We start from the raw sequence: 25,465 nt of genomic DNA on the forward strand, positions 1-25,465 counted from the left end.
CACTCCTGCCTCAAGTGCTGGAGCGAATCAGGGAAAACGGATGCCCAGTGCTGCTTGTGGCTCCGCTCTGGACAAACCAGACGTGGTTTCCGGTCTTGATGCGGCTGACCAGCACTGCCCCGTGGCCAATACCGCTGAGGAAAGACCTCCTCTCTCAGGCCAAGGGCTCGATTTGGCGTCCTCGCCCGCAAGTATGGTCCCTACACGCATGGGCCATCAACGGCTACCCGCTAACCTCCCGGAGGGAGTGTTAAACACGATCACGCAGGCGAGGGCCCGTCTACTAGACGGCTCTACTCCTCGAAATGGTCTGTGTTCTCTGCCTGGTGTAAAGCTCAGGGCTTTTCACCAGTAGACTGCGGGGTCACGGAAGTACTCTCCTTCCTGCAAGAGCTACTGGATAAGGGCAGGACCCCATCCACGCTCAAAGTGTACGTGGCGGCCATAGCAGCGTTCACAAAACCTGTGTCTGGCCAGTCACTGGGGAAGAACGACCTAGTCGTGCGATTCCTCAAGGGAGCTCGGAGGCTGAACCCTCCTAGACCTCCTTCAGTCCCGGTGTGGGACCTTTCTACAGTTTTGGAAGCCATGAAAGGTGCCCCGTTCGAGCCAATCCATTTGTCAGACATGAAGCATCTGTCTTTCAAAACGGTGTTTCTTTTGGCTCTCGCTTCAGTGAAGTGCATAGGGGACTTACAAGCGCTTTCTGTTAGCGCGTCATGTATGGAGTTTGGGCCTAATGACTCAAAAGTCATACTCAAACCAAGGCACGGGTACGTGCCCAAATCCCTCAACACACCGTTCAGGGCCCAGGTTATTTCCCTGTGCGCTCTCTCGGCTCATGATGAGGAGGAGGATGTGAGTCTCCTTTGCCCTGTCAGGGCACTGAGAGCTTATGTGTCCCACTCGTTTGCCTTCAGACAGACCGAGCAGCTCTTCGTTTTGTTTGGCGGACGCTCCAAGGGACTGGCCGCATCAAAACAGAGCCTATCCAGATGGATAGTCGACGCCATAGCACTGGCTTACACTTCTAAGGGCCTGCAGTGTCCTTTGGGTGTCAGAGCGCACTCCACGAGAGGCGTTGCCTCGTCGTGGGTGTGGTATAGTGGGGTTACCTTGCAAGATATCTGTAAGGCTGCGGGCTGGGCCTCGCCGTCTACATTTATAAGGTTTTATAACCTAGAGGTTCCCCCCTTACAAGCCAAGCTTCTGTCGGTATAGAATTCAGTGCTATCTGCCCCGCTGTGCCGGCCCAGATGCTGAGTTTTGCTTATGTATCGCTCACTGAGCGATAAAACGGCTCTATGGGTGTTGAATAACCCGTACTATTACCCAGTTCAGGCTGAACATGTTCACCCTGCCTGTGTCAAACACTATTAACATAACTAGCTCCTATAGGATGCTATTTCATGGGGAATGATGCTTGCAGCCTCTCTTCTCCGACTCTCTGTGAGTCTATGGTGATTATGCACTACATGAGCCCCGGGCTACTGCCCTTGGGACCTTGGTGTCCAGTACGCACGGCGTTTTGCATTGTGTTCCCCATAGCGTAAGATATTACGCAGTACTCTCGTAAGAGAACGTACTCGGTTACTAACGTAACCTCGGTTCTCTCTAGAGAGGGAACGAGTACTGCGTATCTTGCCGTGCATACACATCTCTGGTTCGCTTCGGCGATGAAAACCAGTGTACCAGCCTAATCAAGCTAGGATGGTGTCACGCAGCGCCTCTCTCGATAGGCTGCTGCTGTTGCCGCAGGGCAGCCAATAGGCACGCGAGCTGTCCTGCCTATATCTGCATACTGCTGCACAGAGTTTTACATTAATTCAAAATTAAGGATAATTTTTAGCTTCAATATCTCGTGGAAAAGAGGTTTTCCCCATAGTGTAAGATATTACGCAGTACTCGTTCCCTCTCTAGAGAGAACCGAGGTTACGTTAGTAACCGAGTACGTTTTCTCCACAGAAGGTGTGTGCCGGATTATTGCTCATTTCATCTTCATTTCATCTTCATTTCATCATTGAATATGATGCAAATGGACGGCTACGGTTTCAAGCAAACACACGCTGATATTTCCGGTATTGTTTTATTGAGCGATGCTGCCACATGGACACAAAACTCATTCTCATATTGCCAGAGGAACAAAGACTCAACCGATGATTCCATCCCATTAAATTCCCCAAACACATTCCCATAAGGCTTTGTTGCTTTCTTTAGAAACATATGAACGAGATATGGGTGGCAGCTCTTATGACTGAAACAGGACATGGAAAACAAAGACAGGATGAACACGATCTCCTCAGAAACCTTTAGATCATCGCTGCACTTTTAATTTGGGATAAATCATAACTATAATCAGGGTTATTACTAAAACAGTAACACTTTAAAATATCATTTGATTCATATCATTTTTAAAGTCTCATTTGTTAACATTAGGTAATGCATTAACTAACATGAACTAACAATGAGCATTTGTTACAGTATTTATTGATCTTTGTTAAGGTTTGTTAATAAAAATACAGTCGTTCATGTTAGTTCACAGTGCATTAACTAATGTTAACAAATACAACTTTTGATTTTAATAATATATTAATAATTGTTGAAATTGACATAAACTAAGATTAATAAATGCTGTAGAAGTGCAGTTCTTATTTCATGTTAATTAAAGTAGTTAACTAATGGTAACGAATGAAACCTTGCTGTAAAGTGTTACCACTAAAACAAAAAACCAGAAGCATACAAAACATTGTTTACTGAAATAAAATTAAAATGAAAAAAAAAACCTTTTCAAAGTTGCTTTGAACATTTCTTGTTTTCATTTAGTTTAACGTAATATGCGGAAATAGCTAAAACTTAAAAGAAAATTTATAAAAACTATACGGGCATGTTTAAAAATGACAATAAACATGACAAAAACACAACAAAATTGCTAAAACTAACTAAAACGAAAATGGAAAATATATTAAAAAATAATCTCTATTAAAATATCACTGACTATAAGGAGACACTGCGCATTAGTTTTGATTCAGAACTTTTGTGTCACTTTTTCTCTTAAAAGGCCATACAATATTACATTTTGGGTTATTCACTAATATGATGTCTTATATCATATATATACTAATATGATATATATACTAATATGATGTCAATATATTAAGACATACATGTCTTAATATATTGAATAAAATATAAAAAATTTATTTAATTGAATTATTAAAACAAATATACATCCTAAACTTAATATTTAAAATATTTAAAGTTTTAATCAACAATTCACAATGAATTTTAAATCATTTCCCTAACAAATTATATAGTCATAACTGACTGCTTTTCCGTTGTTTCCAAAATGTCCTTTAAATCACTTTCCATTCTTTAGTAGTCTTGTTTAAGTTCCTAGGAATTACATCATCCAACAGGAAGTGACAACATCAGCTTCATAGGTCGTGAATATTGTGTACACTTTTTCTTATTATATTATATTCACTACATATCGGGACACTGACAACGTCCTCGTTATACAACATCACAACTGGCATTTATGAACAACAGCAGAACTCATATCTTTATATATTATTTTTTAATGTTATATTAAATTGCTACTTCCTGCTCAGCTACTGTTCGGACGCTCTCGCTTACTGCTCCGCGCTTTGCTCTATCGCTTTTATATTTCTATATTTTATCTCCTTTTATCACCTAATTTTAACTTCAGCAAATCAGCACAGTGCTCAAACGTTTGGATTACTACAAAAAAAAGCAGAATTATTTTATTCAACCAGCCTCCCACTGAAAGCTTACATTCCGGGGAAGAGAAAACAAAACTGCCTACATTCATAAGGATAAGAAAATGCCTCCTCTGGAATCTACTTGCTGCTCCAACTGCCACAGACTTTTACAAAGGATTGCAATTCTTGAAACAAAGTTAATTGCGGGACCACCAAACCAGACGGAACACACAACAGAGCTTCGTCATGGACGTCCTCAGCATACAGCCGGTGAGTCCCATGAATCTAGTGCTTCTCGACAGGCCATACTGAGTGTAGAGAAACAAGCCGATCGTTTTACTAATCGATGGCACAAACAGGGTGCGAGACCCAAAGGCACTCGAGACATCAGATTGTCACGAGCATCACATATTACTGCAGTAGCATCCTCTACCCCAGATACGGCTCTGACAAGGACTGCAAACACTGGTCTCCTACCACCGCCTATACATCTTGAGAACAGATTTGAAGTATTAATGAATGAGGAATCCCCAAATTTGATGAATGTGATCACACACAGACAGAATCAGCCAGTAGCTAACACTGATGCTAACTGGGGCTCAAGGTCGAGCAGACAGCGGCACCCAGCTCACAGTGCAGCCGAGCCCAGGACTCTGATAGTGGGCGACTCCGTAATCAGAAACATTAATAGCAGGGATACAACAACGTGCTGCCTTCCACAAGCAACAACATCTGATGTAAACAGGGAACTTCAGAACATTCTGATGAAACATAAGACTGCAAATCGACTGATCATTCATGTGGGGAAGAATGATATTCATAAAGAGCAGTCGGAACTTCTTAAAAAGGATTTCAATGAACTTTTTGAAACACTTAAAAGACTGAAAGTTCAAACATTCATCAGTGGACCACTCCCAGCAAGAGGAACAAACAGGTTTTCACGGTTGCTTGGGCTTAATACATGGCTGCAAAAAACCTGCAATATAAAAGGAGTGAACTTTATTGACAACTTCAATCTTTTCTGGAGTCAGAGGCAACTGTTTCAACAGGATGGCCACCACCCAAACAATCTTGGTTCAAGAGTGCTAAAGGACAATATCTACTTCTCCCTCCGTCATCCTTCTGCAATGTGTGCCAATCCACTCAACCTGAATGGCACACACACACCTGGATACAGTATGAATGACCACAGGATTTCACTTCAGCCCCTGAATGGACATGCGGTTGACACATCACACAAGGACAGTGATAACACCACTCAGCCACAACAACCTCTGCTCACGGACACAATCTCAGCTGAGCCCTGCCCACAGAGCTCACCACAGACAGACTGTGACATACCAGCACTGCTCCAAGATACAGCACCCAAGGACGACTTTCTGGAAAACAGCCAGGGAAACCAGGACAGCATATTACAGCCTCCAATAACACCAGAGCAAAAATCACTCTCACTGGAAACATTATCACTCTCTCCAGCATCTCCACTTCTGTGCTTCTCAGAGAAAATGGAACAACTGGTGCACGCTGGAACTAGACTATCCCACTCTTTTGCTGCGAGCCCCCAGATACCAACCAAAAAACGCCAGGCCCCACAACCACCAAAGCCTACGGGCCCAGCTCGCCCTCCCCCTCCCCCTGTGAGAGCTCTTCGGCCTCTGCCACAGCGCCAGGGCCCACACCCTCCTCCGGCGGCTCGAGGTGAACCAAAAACAACTGATACCAGCTCTCAGTGATATGTGTCGGGTCCCCGCTATGATAACAATAACTTTCTCAAATGTTTACAGAACAAGCGGGAACCCAGTGTGCCTGTATGTTTTTCTATTGCTGTTCAATTACATGATAGAAAGTCTAAGGCCTTCAAAAGCCGTACAGCAAACCCATCTAATCTGGTGCCTATTACACGACATACCAAGATTGCTGTGGGGACAAAAAGTAAGACTGTTAAGTTAGCACTTTTAAACATCCGCTCACTTAAAAATAAATCACTTTTAGTCAATGACTTAATAACCACATACAACCTGGATTTTATGTTGCTAAATGAAACTTGGCTAGAAGAAAGTTGCAGTGCAACAGTCCTCAATGAAACAGCCCCTCCTAACTTTACTTTTATGAGTGTCTGCAGAGCTGTCAGAAGAGGCGGAGGTTTAGCTGCTCTTTATAAAGATGTCTATCAATGTAAGCAAATATCATTTGGGAATTACCCGTCTTTCGAATATCTGGGTATTGTGTTAAAAGGTGCTCCACGCATTTTACTTATCATTGTTTACAGGCCTCCAAAATACTCTCCAGCTTTTGCTGAGAACTTAACAGAACTGTTAAGTTCTATTTCCTCAGAGTTTGACTGCTTTGCCATTGCTGGAGATTTTAACATTCACATAGATAATGCAGAAAACAATATGGCAAAAGAAATCAAAACTGTTTTAAAAACTTTTGATCTGACTCAGCATGTACATGGAGCCACACATAATCGTGGACACACTCTAGATTTACTTATCAGTAAGGGTCTAAACATTTCATCAATTGTTATTAAGGATGTAGCACTGTCTGATCATTTTTGTATTTTCTTTGATATATTGATCTCTCCTGCCATTGAAGCTAGATCTGTGTCTGTCAAGAAGAGATGCTTAAATGAGAATACTAGTGTACTATTTATGAAGGCTATATCTTTAACACCAAGCATATCTGCTGACTCTGTTGATTTTCTCCTTGATTCTTTTAACTCAAAAGTTAAGAGTGTAATTGATGATATTGCTCCTGTGAAAGTCAGGAAGAAGAGTGGCAGACAAAAAGCACCTTGGAGAAACTCAACAGCAGTGCAAAATATGAAAAGACAATGCAGAAAAGCAGAGCGCATGTGGCGGAAGACAAAACTTGTAGTCCATTATAACATCTACAAAGACAGCATCCATGCTTTCAATAAGGAACTAAGCAAAGCTAGACAGACTTTTTTCTCGAATATTATAAACAGCAATATAAACAACACGCGCACTCTTTTTGCTACTGTAGAGAGACTGACAAACCCCCCAAGCCAGATTCCCAGTGAAATGCTCTCAGTGAGAAAGTGCAGTGAGTTTGCTTCTTTCTTCTCTGAGAAAATCAATAATATCAGAAAGGTGATCAGCTCATCCTTGAGTTGCGCTGGGGTCAGGCAGATCAAACAACAGCACGAGAAAGTAGCAACTATGTCTGATTTCGAAGAAATTGATGGCAAAATTTTGGAAGAAACCGTACAGCAACTAAAAACATCAACCTGCGCCCTTGATGCACTTCCCACATCTTTTTTCAAAAATGTGTTACACAGCTTAGAAGCAGATCTCCTAGAAGTGGTAAATGCCTCACTTCTCTCTGGGAGTTTTCCGACCTCCCTGAAAACTGCTGTTGTCAAGCCCCTCCTGAAAAAGAGCAATCTGGATAAGACCATATTAAACAACTATAGACCGATCTCAAATCTTCCTTTCATAGGCAAGATCATTGAAAAAGTTGTCTTCAATCAGCTGAACAAATTCTTAAGCTCGAATGGATACTTTGACCATTTTCAATCTGGTTTCCGACCGCACCACAGTACAGAGACCGCACTCATAAAGATAATAAATGATATTCGCTTAAATACTGATACAGGCAAATTATCAGTGCTGGTACTACTCGACCTCAGTGCTGCATTTGACACTGTCGATCACAAAATACTTCTTGACAGGCTGGAAAACTGGGTCGGGCTTTCTGGGATAGTCCTAAAATGGTTCAGGTCATACTTAGGAGGCAGAGGTTATTATGTGAGTATAGGAGACCATAAGTCTGAGTGGACATCCATGACATGCGGAGTCCCTCAAGGCTCAATTCTTGCGCCACTCCTATTCAACCTGTACATGCTCCCAATGAGCCAAATAATGAGAAAGAACCAAATCGCTTACCATAGCTATGCAGACGACACACAGCTCTACTTAGCCCTATCGCCTAACGATTACAGCCCCATTGACTCCCTTTGCCAATGCATTGATGAAGTAAACAATTGGATGTGCCAAAACTTTCTTCAGTTAAACAAAGACAAAACTGAAGTCATTGCGTTTGGAAACAAAGATGAAGTTCTCAAGGTGAACGCATACCTTCAGTCTAGGGGTCAAACAACTAAAAATCAAGTCAGGAATCTGGGTGTGTCTCTAGAGTCAGACCTTAGTTTCAGTAGTCATGTCAAAGCAATAACTAAATCAGCATATTATCACCTGAAAAATATTGCAAGAATTAGATGCTTTGTTTCCAGTCAAGACTTAGAAAAACTTGTGCATGCTTTCATCACCAGTAGGGTGGATTATTGTAATGGACTTCTCACTGGCCTTCCCAAAAAGACCATAAGACAGTTGCAGCTCATACAGAACGCTGCTGCTAGGATTCTGAGCAGAACCAGAAAATATGAACACATCACACCAGTCCTCAGGTCTTTACACTGGCTGCCAGTTACATTTAGGATTGATTTTAAAGTATTATTACTGGTATATAAATCATTCAATGGCCTAGGACCTCAATACATTGCAGATATGCTCACTGAATATAAACCCAACAGATCACTCAGATCATTAGGATCACATCGGCTAGAAATACCAAGGGTTCACTCTAAGCATGGCGAGTCTGCTTTTAGCTACTATGCCAGCCGCAGCTGGAACCAGCTTCCAGAAGAGATCAGATGTGCTCCTACAGTAGTCACATTCAAATCCAGACTCAAAACACATCTGTTTAGCTGTGCATTTACTGAATGAGCACTGTGCCACTGTTCGTCCGACTGTTTGCACTGTATTTTATTTTATGTTTTAATTATTCTGATTTCTGTATTTTATCTTTTATTCTAAACTGTTTTAATTATTCTGATTTCTTTTGATTATTTTAATTTCTTCTATGTAAAGCACTTTGAATTACCATTGTGTATGAAATGTGCTATATAAATAAACTTGCCTTGCCTTGCCTTGCCTTGCCTTGCCTTGCCTTGCCTTGCCTTGCCTTGCCTTGCCTTGCCTTGCCTTGCCTTTAAAGTACATTATGATAAATAATTTGCTTGTTACATATACGTGTATATAAAATAACATTTTAGCTGTAAATAAATTATAAATATTTGCTAGATTATGTTCAGTACCTGTCTAGCGATATATGCTTATGCTGAAATATAATTAAATTAGTGCTGGGCAACGATTAATCGCAAATAATGGCATCCAAAATAAAAGTTTGTGTTTACATAATATATATGTGTGTACTGTGTATAATTTTATATATATAAATACACACATATGCATGTATATGTTTAAGAAATATTTGTATGTATATACTGTAGCCTATATATATTTATACATAATTTATATTGTATATATTAATAACACATTTTTCTTAAATGTATAAATGCATGTGTGTGTATTTATATGTACAAAATAATTATACATTAATCGCAATTAATTGTTGCCCAGCACTAAATGAAATAATAGATTATATTTTAGAAAACATCTATCGTGTGTCATATATAGTGAGTTGGCTCACGTGATTTATGTTTCATGCTTGAGAACGTCCATTAAGGAAACATTTAGTGAGCACTGATGCACCCTAGTTTTCACGGTGCATTATGGGACTTTTTAGGGAGGGAACGTTTCAGTGACCTGGAAGGATTTTGTGATTGACAAGTGAACTAGGGAGCGGATTGAGACGCACCCCAAGTCTCTCTCTCTAAAACATTCCATCCTGATTAATCACATTATACAAATTAGTTTGAGAGGATGTTTAAATAAAACTCATGTAAGAGTTCAAATCAACTGTTTAACCTACTTAAACCAGAGACCAGACGGGACGGGGTTGTTGGCTCCAGGCCTCGAGATTCCACCACATTATTGCCTGTAAGAAACAAACAACACTTGATCTCACCATTAAACCCATTCATAATTCATTATCACCACATATTAGTAACAAACATGCCAGAAATTCTCCAGTGTTTAGTGCAGGTGTTTAAATAATGCATGAAAATGTGACAGATCCACTTAGTTTCTCCTTAATTTGACTTAAATCAGCAGTGAGTAACAGAATTTATGGAAGCTTGTTTTCATTAAGTTTTCATATGGAAGCTTATTTTCAACTTTTTATCTCACAATTCTGACTTTTTTCACAATTCTGACTTTATATCTTACAATTCAGACCTTAGTGCAAGTTTATATATTTCTCAATTGCAAGTTGTAAACTCAGAATTGCAGGTTTACGTATTGCAGTTCAGACTTTTCTCTCAGAATTGCAAATTTAAATCATTTAAATTTTTACTGCAATTTTTTTTGTAATAAACTCAGAAGTCAGAATTGTGAGATGTAAACTCACAACTGCAAGAAAAAAAGAATTTTGAGATTTATTTTTTATTCCATGGCGAAAACAAGCTTCCATAAGAACATGTGTGAATGTTTAACTTTAAATGTTGTCTAGAGAAGCGTAGCCTGAAAGTTTGGTAACACTTTATTTTAAGGATCAGAAATTAGACACTAATTAATGACTAATAACTGCATGTGTAAGTAACTAGTTATGTACTTGTATGCCATTACAAGCTATTTACAAGGCCTTCATTGGCTGTTGTCTTATTTTTGTCTTATAGCCCCTTTATACTCGTTTCTGTCCTAACAATGTACTAATTAGCTAAAAATAAAACAAACTAATAGCTTGTACTGTGCCAATTACACACTTTATAAGTTCCCAGTACACTGTGTGAATGTGTAGCTTATAAGTGTGAAATAAATATAGAATGGGCATTTCAACACAGACATTTAAATTTGCTGAGAAACACTGTCTTTCTAGCAGTTGTTCTATACTAACAAATTATTTATAACTGAAATGTTCCCTTTATTAATAGGTAACAAGCACATTTATCACTAATAAATGCAGTATTACTTCAGATTATGTTCCCTATTCTAAAGTAAACATTTGCTGTTTTCCAATTAGAAAAAAGACATGTAATATTGCAGTGAACAACACATCTTGAATAATCACAATCAACACTCTTTTCTTATTGGAAAACAGCAAATGTTTACTTTAGAATAGGGAACATAATCTGAATCTTGTAATGGCATACAAGTACATAACTAGTTACTTACACATGCAGTTATTAGTCATTAATTAGTGTCTAATTTCTGATCCTTAAAATAAAGTGTTACCGAAAGTTTCAGTGTTCGCTAGCTATGTTTCCATTCAAAGTTACAAATTTAACTAAGTGCAAAATTGGTATATCACATAAAACATTTGCCAAATAAAGTAGCGTTTCCATCTAATGTGTTCAAGAGAACAAAATCGTCACTTCCTAATAAATTGGCCCAAAACAGCTGTATTAAAAATGTAAGTTGCTGTAATCAAGCTAGATAAGCAAGACAAGTAGTTTGTTGTAGGGAATTACAAACCTGCGCACATATACAGTATTCAAACGCACATAACTATAGAATCAATTCTTAATGCGCATGTAAACGCCATCAGCGTCTATCACAGGTTCACGTTTAAAGTCTGTTTAGAGAGAACGGTGTCGTCTTAGCGGCCCCTAATTTAATAACAAATGATCATTTAGACGGAAGTGAATCAATCAAAACTAACTTTAGCTGGAAATAATAATTATTCAAGAACCACTATAAAACCAAACCAATCTCTGTTACCTTAAATTATATCTTTATCTCTGTAAAGCTGCTTTGAAACAATCTACATTGCTAAAAAAAAACGCTATATAAATGAGGATGACTTGACTTGACTAGATAATGTGTACAATGCGAGATTGCGAGATTTTTACTGTTTTTCGTCTTGTTTTTCCGTATTTAATGTTTTACTTGTTTGTATCTGTCTAGTCAATAATAATGTCCTGTATAATTGTGTTGAAATTGTGTTTATTGTTCTATGTTTCTGCAGAACAGGAACCTGCTGTAAAACTGAGTCAGGCCCGTTTACTGTAACTAAATTGTTGCTCTTAAATTTTCCTGTACAATAAATTAAATGAAATGAGTTTGGAAGCTTGTTTCCTGCACAGAATAAAAAAATAAAAATGATAATTGCAACTTTTTATCTCACGGCTCCACGTACCTCTACAGGTGACGGCCACGTCTTCATAGTAGTAGCAGTTATGGATAGATGAACTATTATTTTTAGTAATAATGCGAGATCAGCTTTGTATGGAAGCTTGTTTCCGCCACAGAATTAAAAAAATACACATTTTTATCACACAGTTCTGCTGACTGCACGTACCTCTACAGGTGACGGCCACGTCTTCATAGTGGTAGCAGTTATGGACGCCCCATCCCTGATTCCCACACTGACTCAAGTACATCTCTCCCCCTTTACAGTCCACGTTATCCAGCAGGATTGGACCGGATCCCTGACCGAACCTGGAGCTGCTCCCCACGGCCACGGCCACTCCACAGTCCAGCTGTCGACACACCACGTTGGAGTCCACCATGTCCCAGTCGTCGTCACACACCGTCCCCCATGAGCCGTTGTGGAGAACCTCCACTCGACCCTCACACCGGTTTCTGCCGTTCACCAGTCGCACTGGAGGAACAACAGCGGGTAGATAGAAGAACGTTCAAGCATTTCTAAAGAAGTCTCGTCTGCTATAACCAAAGCTGTGTTTATTTGAGCAAAAATACTGTAAAAATGTGAAATAATATTACAGTTTTAAAATTTCATTTTACAATGTATTCACATAAAACCAGTTATTTATTTCTGTGATCAAAGCTGAATTTTCAGCATCATTACTCCAGTCACATGATCCTTCAGAAATCATTCTAATATGATGATTTGATGCTCAAGAAACTTTTATTTTTTCAAGATTCTTTGATGAATAGAATGAAAATTCAACATCATTCATTTGGAATCGTTTGTAGCATTATACATGTTGTTAGTGTCACTTTTAATCAATTGAATGCGTCCTTGTTGAATAAATGTATTTAAAAAAATCATTTTCTTTTTTTTTTACTCTTGCATTGTAGTTTATCAAGGTTAACTGTTTTCAACATTACTAATCAGAAATGTTGAGCAGCAAATCATCATATTATAGTGATTTCTGAAGGATCATGTGACACTGAAGACTGGAGTAATGATGCTGAAAATTCAACTTTGATCACAGGAATAAATTACATCTTAACATGTTTTCACATTGAAAACGGTTCTTTTACACTTTGATAATATTTCACATTTTTACTGTATTTTTTTAATCAAATAAACACAGCCTTGACGAGCAGAAGAAACGTAACAACTAATATACAAACAAATAATAGACTTCAGGAAATAATTTGGCACTGAGTATGATTAATAGAAATACTTTCTTTTTACATGTGTTTTATTTTCTGTGAACTGTGGCAGTGACATGATACTGAATGATGAACTTTTACATGTGCCATTGGTATATGTATTATATGTCCATTAAATGGTATTATAATATCCCAAATAGACACTCGTGAATATAAAAGTTCTTTATTGGCATTGAAGATTCCATGAAGAATCTTTAGAATCTTTCCATTCCACAAAAGGTTCTTTAAAGTGCAAAAAGGTTCTTTAGATTTTCAAAATGTTCTTAAAAAGAACTGAAAGGTTCTTTGGGGAAGCAAAAATGCTATGAAAATCCCTTTTTAGAACCTTTATTTTTAAGAGTTTACATGTCCAAAAATATGATGTTACCAAATTATTATATCCTAAAAAATCTAGTGTTCAGTTGAAGGTCATAGTCTAGTGCGCATGAAATCTACTCTGGCTTCTGCATAAGTTGAGCTCAAATATAATGATATAATGAACCCAGTAAGAATGTTCCTAATCCCCTTCAACTTAAGGCACAATAATAAGTCTAAATATGACATATGACTCCAAAAAGAAAGCGAGAGAGGACGTGGCATAGCGGCGGAGAAGGGGATTGTGTAAACCGAGCAAGAGGAAGTGACCCGTCTTTTTTTCTTGTCCCTTTGGATGCAATTATGATCAGTTTTCTCTCTTTCTGAACCGCAATTGGCGACGGCGAACTTGTCTTTTCGTAAAAGGGTGTGTTCTTGTTTAAAGTTAGAAAGGGTGAGAAAGTGAATTGCGAAGACGCTCACCGTCAGACTGTGTTGTCACTGGGGCATTTGTAGTATTGGCTGTGGGAAAGAAAAAAACAGGAGAGAAAGTCAGAGAAGGAGAGAGAGAGGGAAAGAGAGAGAGAGCAAGAGAGAGAGAAAACAACGATTGTGGTGAAATTATTTGTTGAAAGGAGGTTCTTGGCCCTCCATAGCTCCAGTCCTCTATATCTACTACATCTATTTTCCTGTAATCTTAGACTCGCTGAAACAGGAAGACTGTGAATTCTGTTCAGGCTGTGATTCAGACAGACAGAAATATGTGGCATGGCTCAATAAAACACTCCTCTCATAATGCAAGATCAGATATTCAGATAGTCTGATCAGATTCTGCTGACAAGCCAGTGGATATTGAATCTCTTATGCAGAAAGAAATCAATAATTCTACTTATGTTTTCTTCCAAATTGTCTGCTTCAGTCTAGACCTGCGAGACGCATTAATGAGACACTTGAGATATGTTTTCAGAAAAGTTATGTATAATATATAAATAGTGTTATCTCATGTTAACTAATGAGTCCTAAATTATAAATTTTATATACAGTTGTTATAACGTGTTTTGGAGAAAAACATTTATTTCATAATGTGAATATATATATATATATATATATATATATATATATATATATATATATATATATATATCAGTGCTGCTGTCTGAAAGTGTATTTCTATATAGTTCCAGTTGAAATCTATTTATAACTCAACATTTGATGACATTTGACATGTTGGCTAGACTTGGGTGTGTTTGTTGAGAAAGGTGTTTTCTCTTCGCTCCACACACACACACACACACACACACACACACACACACACACACACACACACACACACACACACACACACACACACACACACACACACACACACACACACACACACACACACACACACACATACACACACACACACACACACACACACCGGTCTTTTGCAGATTTTGCAGCTGTATTGAGACAGCTAATGCCAGCGCCTAAACAAACTATTGTATTAAACTGTGAATCGATGGTGTAGGGTTTCAGAACCTCACAAAGACAGCAGAAAAGAGGCTTTTTTCCATCACATCCCATTTAGGTCAATTCACAGGCTTCTCCGCTTATTAATGCGTATGTCACTGAAACATTAGTCGCTCTAAATACTCGCTTCGGGCATGTTCTGTTCATTCACACATACTGTACTTCTGAAGCTTTAGCATTCATATAAAACATGGCGACAAATAAATTTTTAGAATGTACGTTTTCAAATTGTTTCCCACCACAATGTTCTAAGTTGTTTGGAATGTTGCTACATTTTTGCAAATGTTTTTAGAATGTTGTTATGCGGTCGTTAGGTTGATTCTCGGGGATGTTGTGACTGACATCATTAAGGTTGCTTATGAAAAGTCATAAACAAATATAAATGTTCAGTTTATAATGATACTTACTGGAAACTGATCTTCGTTGGAGTTTGAGATTGAGATTGACATCTCCTGCACACAGAAAAGATCAAAACAATTAAACATAAACCAGACATCATCGTCATTAAGTAACTTAAATATGCGATTCTCAATCAGAAGAAATATATGTACATTTCAAATATTATAACCTTTGGTCACAGTTTAGATTAGGGTCCAATCCTCACAATAATTGCATCAATAAACTCTCAATTACTGCTAATTAATAGTTAGTAAGGTTGTCGTTAAATTGAGGTATTTTAGGTTTAAGGGACGTAGAATAAGTTTGTGCAGAATAAGACATATGTGCTTTATAAGAACTAATAAACAGCCAATATCTTAGCAGACAACAGTCAGTCACATGACACATACTGTACACACATTATCTCACGTCTTTGTTTGTGTTTGCGTCACTGCCGATCATTTGTAAGATTCATGGGAAAGCATTGATCTGCTGGGAGTTCAGTTGTGTCATGTGGGGAACCACCTATAACTCTCTGACACATATACACATCTTCTCAGGTGTCCATGTCCTCGTTACACCTTTAGTGAATCTGTCTTTTCAAAAGTTTGCGTTGAACGGGGGATTTACGTCCTGAACTAACAATGAGAAATTACTGTTGTGCTCCACCAGGATCCATTAAGCCTGCACCGTAAAAACGAATTTGTTCAGTTTACTTAATTCAACTGTGCAAACTCGTTGCCTTAATTGAATTAAGTAAGCATAAATTAATTGCATCAAGTTCTTCTTACTTAATCCATTTATGTTTTGTCAACTTAATTCTATCTGTGATCTGAGGAAGTGTACTCCCAGAGTGCATTGCGGCATGAATAAATTAATTGCTTTGTTTGACTATTTTTGGCTTTATTTTACCATTACAATTTTATTTGCTATCGTAATTGGGGTTATACTGACAAGAGACAGCAAATAAAATTGTAATGGTCTAATTAATTAAATTAATTAAAAAACTTGTTACTGTTGTTTTGGTTTGCATGCTGAATGTTGAAGTCTGTGTCTGACTCAAGAAAAATTGCAAGATATTGTCACAAATATAGAGGGATTATATCAACCCAATTAAAAAGTTTATGCCATAAGTTTTAGCAATAAAATGTTACAAGATCATTATTAAACATGAAATATAGTTACGTTATATAATACATTCATTAAGAACATGGAAATAATTTAAGTGTAAATGTATATAATATTTATTACTTCACTTCCTTTGAAAACAAATAACTGTGGTTTCATCACTGCATCAATTGGAAGAGAATTACTATAATATAAATGAAGTTCCAACCAAAGGGAACACTAATCACAATAATGGTGAGAAATTTTAGGAAATCAACATGAATTTATGAATTCAACTTATGTGACGTTCTCCCAAAATGTTTTGTTGTATTGACAATAACATTCAAGATGACTGGAAAATTAGTGAATGTTTACTTGGGTTTTCTGAGTAACAAAGGGATAGCATGCAAACAGTACAGATTACTAAATTATTTTAAGTAAGTTCAACAAATTATTGGACATTAAGTAAAGTTAACTAAAAAGTCTTAGTAATAACAACTTTTAGATTTTACAGTGTGGAGGCTTTTGTCTTTGATTTTGATTATTGTTCCCATAAAGCAGATGTTTAAAGACAGTGATTTAATATTTGATGGCATGATGTAGTGGGGTTTTTATAAAGTAGTTAACTAAACTGGTAGTTAAGTAAAATTAAAATCATAGAAGGAAATCATTTTATCTAGATTTTTAGGTTTTAGTTTCTAGGTTGGTCTGCGTGGTTGGTTCTAATATTCAGCTACTCTAAGGGATTTATGTTGTTGTTTAAAAAAAAAACATAATAAAGTAACACGACACCTGATGTGAATTTCTATTAATGTTATAGCACAAATTATCTTGACAGAATTATGCATCAAAGTTTAGTACTTAATGCAAATATTCCATGTATTTTCTCAGTTTGAGTTCATAAAACCTGCATGCATTATTATATCATATAATATTATATAATATTATATTATATTGTGTGGTTTACGGCTGGATTCAAAACATATTGCCCGAAAAGTTGACCTATAACCTATATTATATAATTAGCAAAATGCTGTTTTAAATAGTTCTAATATATATATATATATATATAACTTCTTATATCATACACTACGTGTCTAAAGTTTGGAATAAATCAGATTTTTTAAAGTTTCTTATATGTTCACCAAATAATGTTGTGAAATATTACACTATTACGATTTCAAACAGCTGTTTTCTGCGTGAATATATAGTAAAGTGTCAAAGCTGAATTTTCAGCATCATTACTCCAGTCTTCAGTGTCACATGATCCTTCAGAAATCATTTATGATTTGCTGCTCAAGAAATATTTCTGATTATTATCAATGTTGAAAACAGTTTACATTTGTGTGGAAACCGTGATACATTTTTCCAGGATTCATTTATGACTAGGAAGTTCAATGAACAGCATTTATTTGAAATAAATTATATTTTATACATTTTAAATGACTTTATATTCACTTTCGATCTTATTAAGATCTGTCTTTGCTGAATATATATATTGAGAGATATAGATATATATATATAGAGAGAGAGAGAGATAGAGAGAGAGAGAGAGAGAGAGAGGCAGAGAGAGAGGCAGAGGGAGAGTATATATATATATATATATATATATATATATATATATATATATATATATATATGCAGTATATATATATATATTTTTTTTATCATTATTATTTTATTATTATTTAAAAAAAAATGTATACCAAACTTTTTAATGGTAGTGTATCACAGTTTCCACATGGTTTTGATCAAATAAATGCAGCCTTGGTGAGCATAATAGACTAAAAATAAGAAAATTCTTAATTATTCATAACTTTTGTCTAGTAGTGTACTGTATATTATCTTCTCATATCTAAAAGCTTCACACAGAATGTGCTTCTCACTCACTGTGTGGACGAATGGTGGAGACGGCGATCAGAAACAGTGAAGCCAGCAGGCCGGAGAGGATCCAGGCAGCAGATTTACAACCTCTGAGCTCCCAATCTGACACACGCTGACCTTTCATGGCAGAACAGATCTGGACACCTGCAGAACACACACACACACACACACACACACACACACACACACACACACACACACACACACACCTTCAGTGAATCCCTTCAATCTCACACAATCCGTGTCTGTCGTTTACTGTCGCTTATTCTCACTAGTTGACGACACCAGACGCGAGGTTATTACAGTAACTGGGCTACTATTGAATCTGCTCAGATTCTCCTCATAGTATGTTATGTAAAAACAACAACAACAACAAATGTTGAGCCTGCAGGCCACAGGCACTTCTGGACAGACACATATTGATACGAGAGCGGACCGATCGTTCTCGGGCACGCGCTTGCTGATTGGTTTGTGTGGTGTGTTCCAGAGATTTATAGGCCTAATCAAATGTAGCTATCATATGTTAATGAGTTATACATTTTAGTGTTGTGGTTATGTATAGGCTATTTTTGCATGTGAAAGACATTTTTTTATGTTTTCAGATTGATTTACACATGCTAGCTCCAAGTTTTCGACTCATTTTCCCGGAATGCCGTATACAAACATAAACACGTTCAAACACACACACACACACACACACATACACGCACGCACGAACGCGCGCGCACACACACACACAAACACACTCAAATGTTTAAAGTACATTTAACCATATCTGGATTTACAGTGTATTATCTGTTTTTGTTTTTCCTAAAACCCTCCTGACCTTACACTGGAATGCGTGTAACTGGTGGGATAGGGCTCAGGATCTGGGATCTGGGGGAGAATATGATATTCCGCGGGAAAGATAGATAGTGAACATTCCGGGCCTCGGTGCACAAAAGGACATTTCTGCTGTCTGTGGTCGCCATCGCCAGCAGTTAAACGCTCCTTCCGGAGAATCTGTCACTGGGACTGTCCTGAACGCTAGGGCTGGGGCGCCGGGGGTTCGGTGTGTGTGTGTGTGTGTGTGTGTGTGTGTGCTGAAGGAAAGCGCTGGTTTGCACCGCGAAGACTTCAGATGACGCAAACTCTGAAGCAACATGCACCAATGCTGCATTTTTTTAAATGTCAATTATTTGTCACCTTGGATCACAATACCAGTCATAAGTCGCACGGGTATATTTGTGGCAATAGCCAACAATACATTGTATGTGTCAAAATTATCGATTTTTCTTTTTTTTTTTACCAAAAATCATTAGGATATTAAGAAAAGATCATGTTCCATGAAGATATTTTGTAAATGTTAAATATATAAAGAAATTATTTTTGCAAGTGGACTTCAAAGGCGATGTTCTCAATCTCGGCCCAATATTATCCTATCCTAAATAACCATACATCCATGGAAAGCTTATTTATTCAGCTTTCAGACGTTGTATAAATCTCAATTTCAATAAAATGTACCCTTGTGACAAACAAGCTTGTTAAAAAGCAATTATTCATTACTTAAATGGGCTCATTGCTTCTGCATTAAAATTATTACATTGTTTAAATTAATACCTTTTTAGCTAACTGTGATTTAGTATATGTACATTTCTGAAATGCATAACTTAGACAGTTACCTGTGATAACAGATCACTCTAACAGCAGTTGCTAGGGTGCTCTAAATGATTGTTTCCAGGGTGATATTTAAAGTTTACTTGCCAGTCTGAGTCAAAACCTCCCTCACCTTATCATAATGTTCTGATCCAGAGATATCCCTCTTGCCCTTTTTCAATGGAAGTCAATGGAGGGTGGTTGCTAGGGTCCTGTAACTGGTTGCTAGGGTCCTGTAACTGGTTGCTAGAGTGTGGCTAGGAAGTTGAAATGTCACCATTTATAGGCTGCTTGGTAAAAAAGAGCACACGCCCAAATCTCTACGACAGTCTGATGCAGAGATACAATGATCTGTCCCGCTGTACGAACATCGTTTTATCTTATGTGATTTAGCCTACCTTTTATCTCTTATAAAAGTCTATAATAGTTAAAGCTGTGTTGTCCTCAATAAGACACATGATTTGACACCTCGTCCGAATTCATGGATCTACGACAAATGGTGCTGGACGATTTCTCAATTTCATTTATAATATATAATTTCATAAATAAAAATATAAAACAAAACAAAAATTAAAAAGGACAAAACCTCAACAAAATTAGCCTACTAAAACTTGAACTAAAATGAAAACGAAAACATGCATTATAAAAATAAAAACTCATATAATATCTAATATAGCCATTAAAGGATGCTCGGAGGAAATTGTATTGTAAGAGATCAGATTTGTTATTTTCTCTTCCGCGTGTGCCTAAAAAATTATCATAAACGAGCCAAAGCCAAACAGCAACAGAAATAAGCACGTCACCCACCGAGAGAAACATCAACTTCCCATTGATGCAGTTTCTGATCTGCTTGCATCTGAAGAGCTGAAACCCTGTGGTTCAGAAAGCTTATTGTGCGGCCAATTAGAACATTTACTAACGCAAACCGCTGCGAGCCTGCAGACAAAATGGTGCGGTTGTGAGGGCCTGAAAATTAATCTAGTCTCCAATATTATGTTTTTCAATACTCCATTCATGGCTGGATGCAGCACGGGTCCACGAGGGAATAATGTTGCCTTTTGTGTCGCCTGTGTTTCCCCTCCCTCTCCTTCTCACACTGACAGATCCCAGGCGCTCGCGAAAATACCCCCTTAAAGTCCCAGATTAACCGGGACAGACTTCAAACTGGATTTTTTAAAAATTCAGACTTCAGTTCATTTTTGCCTTTTTAAATGTCTGATGGTTAAAATAAGATTTGTTTTCCCCCTCTAAATATCAAAACACGAAAATGCAACAGGTGAATCAATTAAAAGAACTTGCATTTGCGGAATAATAATACATATCACTTTAAAACTATTTCTAGAATTATAGCAGAAAATGTGCAAAAATATATGCAATTTTTTAAATATAATTTTATTTATTTTTTGCATGAAGCATCTTTTTAAAAAAAGAATACATTTCCTGTTAAAAATTACTTTAAACGACCCCCTTTAATGAGAATGATGCATAAACATACCTTTGATGGAAGGCAATTTTCTTCACAAGCAAAATTTTTATTATTTTTTTTTTTTTTACAAAAAAGCAACAGTCCACAGTGAATTGAGATGTAGCTCACAGGACACTTCTTCAACTCTCTGAGTTAGCTGGGAAAAGAAAAAAGTGCATCCGGCTGAAGAGAAACGCAGTCTTTCATCTCTCTAACCTTGTGAGTCTATAAGTAGGCTACCTGCTCTAGAACCTATTATATAAGGGGAGATATGAAAAAAAAAAGTACAACAGCATTGTAGGCCTATGTTAATGCCCTGACACCTCGTCCCTGCCTGGTACATGTGAATGAAGAGGAAGCGCGAGGAGGAAAGAAGACAGTAAAAGCCAGCCCTTCACAGCATCTCTGGTTTCAGGTTGCGCTCACAAAAGGTGCGGTTTAGTTCATCCAAATAACTGTACAGTAACATGAGTGTGTCTGTGTGTGTGTGTGTGTATTACCTCTGTCTTTCACATTTTTTTCACATTAAACCACAACTAACAGCATTTTTTAATAATCTTTATTAACAGGCCATCAGACTGCTGGATCAATACGTTCGGCCACAGCACAATATCGATGAAGTTTGGACAGCTTCCATAATCATTATCGCCAGCGCTTGACTTTGACACATTGTAATTTCAATCTATTCACTTCACCCAATGCTATAATTCAACAAGTCATAATGGTTTTGACAACTTGCTCTTAAAAATATGTTCAATGTTATTTGAAATTGTCCGGTTCTGTTCCACATCTATAGTGAGCTTCCTACACATTTAAAGATGCTCCTGACACAAATGTCTGAATGCAAATGCCTTTTAATGGCAAAATATAAGGTGGCTTCTTATGCATCCTTTGTGGAGAGGGCTGTCCCATAATGCAATGTGCCAAGCTCAATGGGTGAAAACGTTTTAAAGATGTTGCTATAAGCAAAATAAATACTGTTTTTAAATTAGAGGTGGGCATAGATTAATTTTTTAAATCTAGATTAATCTCACTGGAATCTTGGAATTAATCTAGATTAATCTAGATTAAAATGGCTCATTTGAATTCTGCCGATTATTCTACCCAAATAATGACTAAAAGTAAGTCTTTGAGAATAGTTCGCCTCGCGTAGGGATGTGAATTTCTGCCAAAAATGCGATTCGACAATAGAGGAGCAAAAGTCGAATATCGTTAAAAAAAAATAAAAAAATAAAATAAAAAAATTAATCGCACAATTACAATGACAGAAAGGGAGGCCAATTTCATCTTTAGCGATTTGTCATCAAACAAACTGTTTATTAATTGAACAAGTAACATGTTTTCGTCGTTTTTTTTACATAGTAGGCTAATTGGAAGAAGAAAAAACAATAAGCACGACGTAGCTACAGTCCGTTTTTGCATCGCCAAACCAGATGCTCGTTAGATCAAAAAATAATGTCATATGTCATAATGATTTTATGTGAACCTGCCTTTATAGGTGTTGTGCCGAATTTTGACCCCCGCCAAATTACTACCCCCCTAGCATTGGTAGGTTTAGGATTAGTTGTGGGGGAGGGGTTAGGATTAGGGGTGGGGTTAGGATTAGGCAATCAGGTACTGACTTCAACGAGGGGGGTAATAATTTGGCAGGGGGTCGAAACACCTGCAATAGCCTCATCCTTTTTAAACAAATTAGTTTCAATCAATGTAAACTATTCGTGTGACTATGCCCCTGCGCAATACACACACATTACCGCGGGGTGGCGGGTGTTCATTTCATAAACTGTACACAATGGTAGCTTAATTAACCTGTTAACCTTTGCCAGTGCGACGACGCTCTGAAGAGTTTTTTTTTTTTGTGGCCTATAAATTATATGTCCAACGGATAATGTCATACTTTTTAGTAGTGCTATCGTGGCGTAATAATCTGTTTGGTTGTAAAATGGATTACCTGAATGAAATGAACTCGAATGTATCGTCCTGTGGAATCATTCATTCACAGACAGCTAACGAAGATGTTCAACTAATAAAGATCTTCATCGCTGGCAAAATATGATGCATTTGCAGATTTGCTTTCACTAGACTAAACTGTAGCTCTTGATGTTCTTAAATCTTCCTGTTACGACTCCGAGTCGAGTGTGATTGAACGCGCTTCAGACGATTCAGTGCGTGAGGAACTGAACAGAACTGATTCGCGAACCGATTTAGACAGATCTGCCAACTTGTTTGATGAAGTCTTTGAACAGAATCGACCCAAAAGAGTGATTCATTTGTAAATTGAGCATCGCTCATGCCTATAAAATAGATACAGCGCGCTTGGAATAAACTCATTTAACAACATGTAAAGTAACGAGAGGAACGTCGCCCAACCTAACATGTAAAAGTATACACCTTGTGTCCCTGACAGGAAAATACCCTGCTGCGCGATTTGCGCGAAAATATAACGATATTCGAAAAAGCTATTTTATGATCCCAACCCAACTTTGAGAATAGATTAACGGCGATATTTTTTTATCGCCCGATAAGAGTCTCACGTTAACGCAGCACCTTAACGCCGATAATGGCCCACCACTATTTTAAATATAATTATATTTAAAGGGCTATCTAAGAATTTGTATGTATTAATCGCTTTTTTATTGGCGATGTGTGAACAGCTGTGTGTTTTCTACAGAGAGCCTCTCTTCTGTCCACATGAAACTAATGCTTATACAATGTTCAGGATAATGCTGAAAGAGCCGTTCTGGACTGTAAGACAATGTGTCGTGTGAAGAAAAGAGATTCATTCAAACTATAGTCTCACATAGTTAGATCTATATAGTCTATAGTCTCAAATATACTTTATAATCAAACTATCATAACAGTTTAATTTTAATGAGCTCATCTGTCGCTGCTGCAAACATCTCCACATCTCTATGATCAGATGCTTTCTGAACTGCTGTTTATCATTTCTGTTGTGTTTATTGTGTTATTGAGAGGAAAGAGCAGCAAATATTCAAACATTCATCTATTGCTCTCAGCAGTGGACGGCTTCGGGATATTCGTTAACAGTAAATCACTGCAAAGGTATTTCAACTTCTTTTTACTTCTAAGGGAAGAACGAAAGAACTTCACCGTGAGAATATCAGGTCTTGAATCACGTTCTCTTGTGTGTTATGTGAGCACAAATGCGAAGCTGCTGCTGCATTTCACTTAACGGCCACCGGTGTCGCTAAAAACAAGAGTTTCTCAATTCTAAATTTAGCACCTTTAAAAATCAATGTTTATATTGAGTAATTTAAACTGAGTTGAATTCGATTCTAAATTGAATTTATATATAATTCAACACCAAAGTGCATTGAGATCAAATATCTATAGAAAAGAAAAATATTAATTGATTTTAAATAGGCCTATTATGTACTTATATTTAAAATTAATGTTTAAATTGACTTATTTAAATTGAATCCAATTCTATATTAAATTGATTTTATGTAATTCAATACTAAAGTAGCCTATATAAAATATTTTTAGAATCTGTTTAAAATAATGTAGTTTTATGCCTGATAGAGTATCTGATAATATAATTTGAGGACATTGAGGAATAAAGAAAAATAAGTGTGGTGGTTTATTCATTTAATGCAGGTGAACTTCCAGACATACATTAGATACTGAAATTTGCCCTGAAATTGCTAGTAAATTTCACAATTTTGAAGTATTTTGAAGTAGAAAGACTGAAATAGTATTTTCTTGTAAATCGTACTCCGATAATGTTTGTTTTATTTTTAACTTTGAAAAATATTTTTTTTATAGTGTATATGGTCTAACACGGTCAAAACTGGCCGTTTACATGTCATTCACACAGTCTCTTCCTGTCTAAGTGTGCGGTTCTTGTCTAGTAGCCTATTATCTGCAGTTATCTAGACTGATAAACGTCTGTCTCTGTGAGAGATGTCTCACTACGGCTGATCCGTAATAACAGCAGAACCCCTCTGAGCGGGACGAGTGTGTGTGTGTGTGTGTGTGTGTGTGTGTCTTTTGTCTAGTGTGTTTCTCAGACCCGCGGCCTGTGTGTCCGTCAAGTGACAGAGCAGGTCAAAACACAGCTGAGTCTCTTTCATCAGGATAATCTGCTCGATTTGGGACACTGCCTGGTTTTGTGTTGGATTAGCCCGAAGAAAAGAGATGATATCCTTGGTGCGAAC

General features: G+C 37.3%; 1 protein-coding gene across 2 annotated transcripts in view; it reads right to left on the bottom strand.

Moving 5' to 3' along the window:
* The window catches only part of LOC143731965 (scavenger receptor cysteine-rich domain-containing group B protein), a 37,554-nt gene extending 15,917 nt beyond the window's left edge, over positions 1-21,637 (bottom strand). The window contains exons 1-6 of one of the 2 annotated variants that reach the window (XM_077222579.1): positions 21,318-21,637; positions 18,194-18,331; positions 15,226-15,270; positions 13,787-13,825; positions 11,946-12,248; positions 9,519-9,584 (exon numbers count right to left, since the gene is read on the bottom strand). In XM_077222579.1, the coding sequence (XP_077078694.1) occupies positions 9,519-9,584; positions 11,946-12,248; positions 13,787-13,825; positions 15,226-15,270; positions 18,194-18,311 (571 nt within the window). In that variant the 5' untranslated portion in view covers positions 18,312-18,331; positions 21,318-21,637. Of the gene's footprint in view, positions 1-9,518; positions 9,585-11,945; positions 12,249-13,786; positions 13,826-15,225; positions 15,271-18,193; positions 18,332-19,955; positions 20,080-21,317 lie in introns of those variants that run through there. The other variant, XM_077222589.1, reaches the window with a different exon arrangement.
* Between the last annotated feature and the right edge of the window lie 3,828 nt (positions 21,638-25,465).

The sequence above is a fragment of the Siphateles boraxobius genome, unplaced genomic scaffold (assembly GCF_051911475.1).
Source record: "Siphateles boraxobius isolate OS27281-9 unplaced genomic scaffold, OSU_SipBor_1 120, whole genome shotgun sequence".
Classification (NCBI taxonomy): Eukaryota; Metazoa; Chordata; class Actinopteri; order Cypriniformes; family Leuciscidae; genus Siphateles; species Siphateles boraxobius.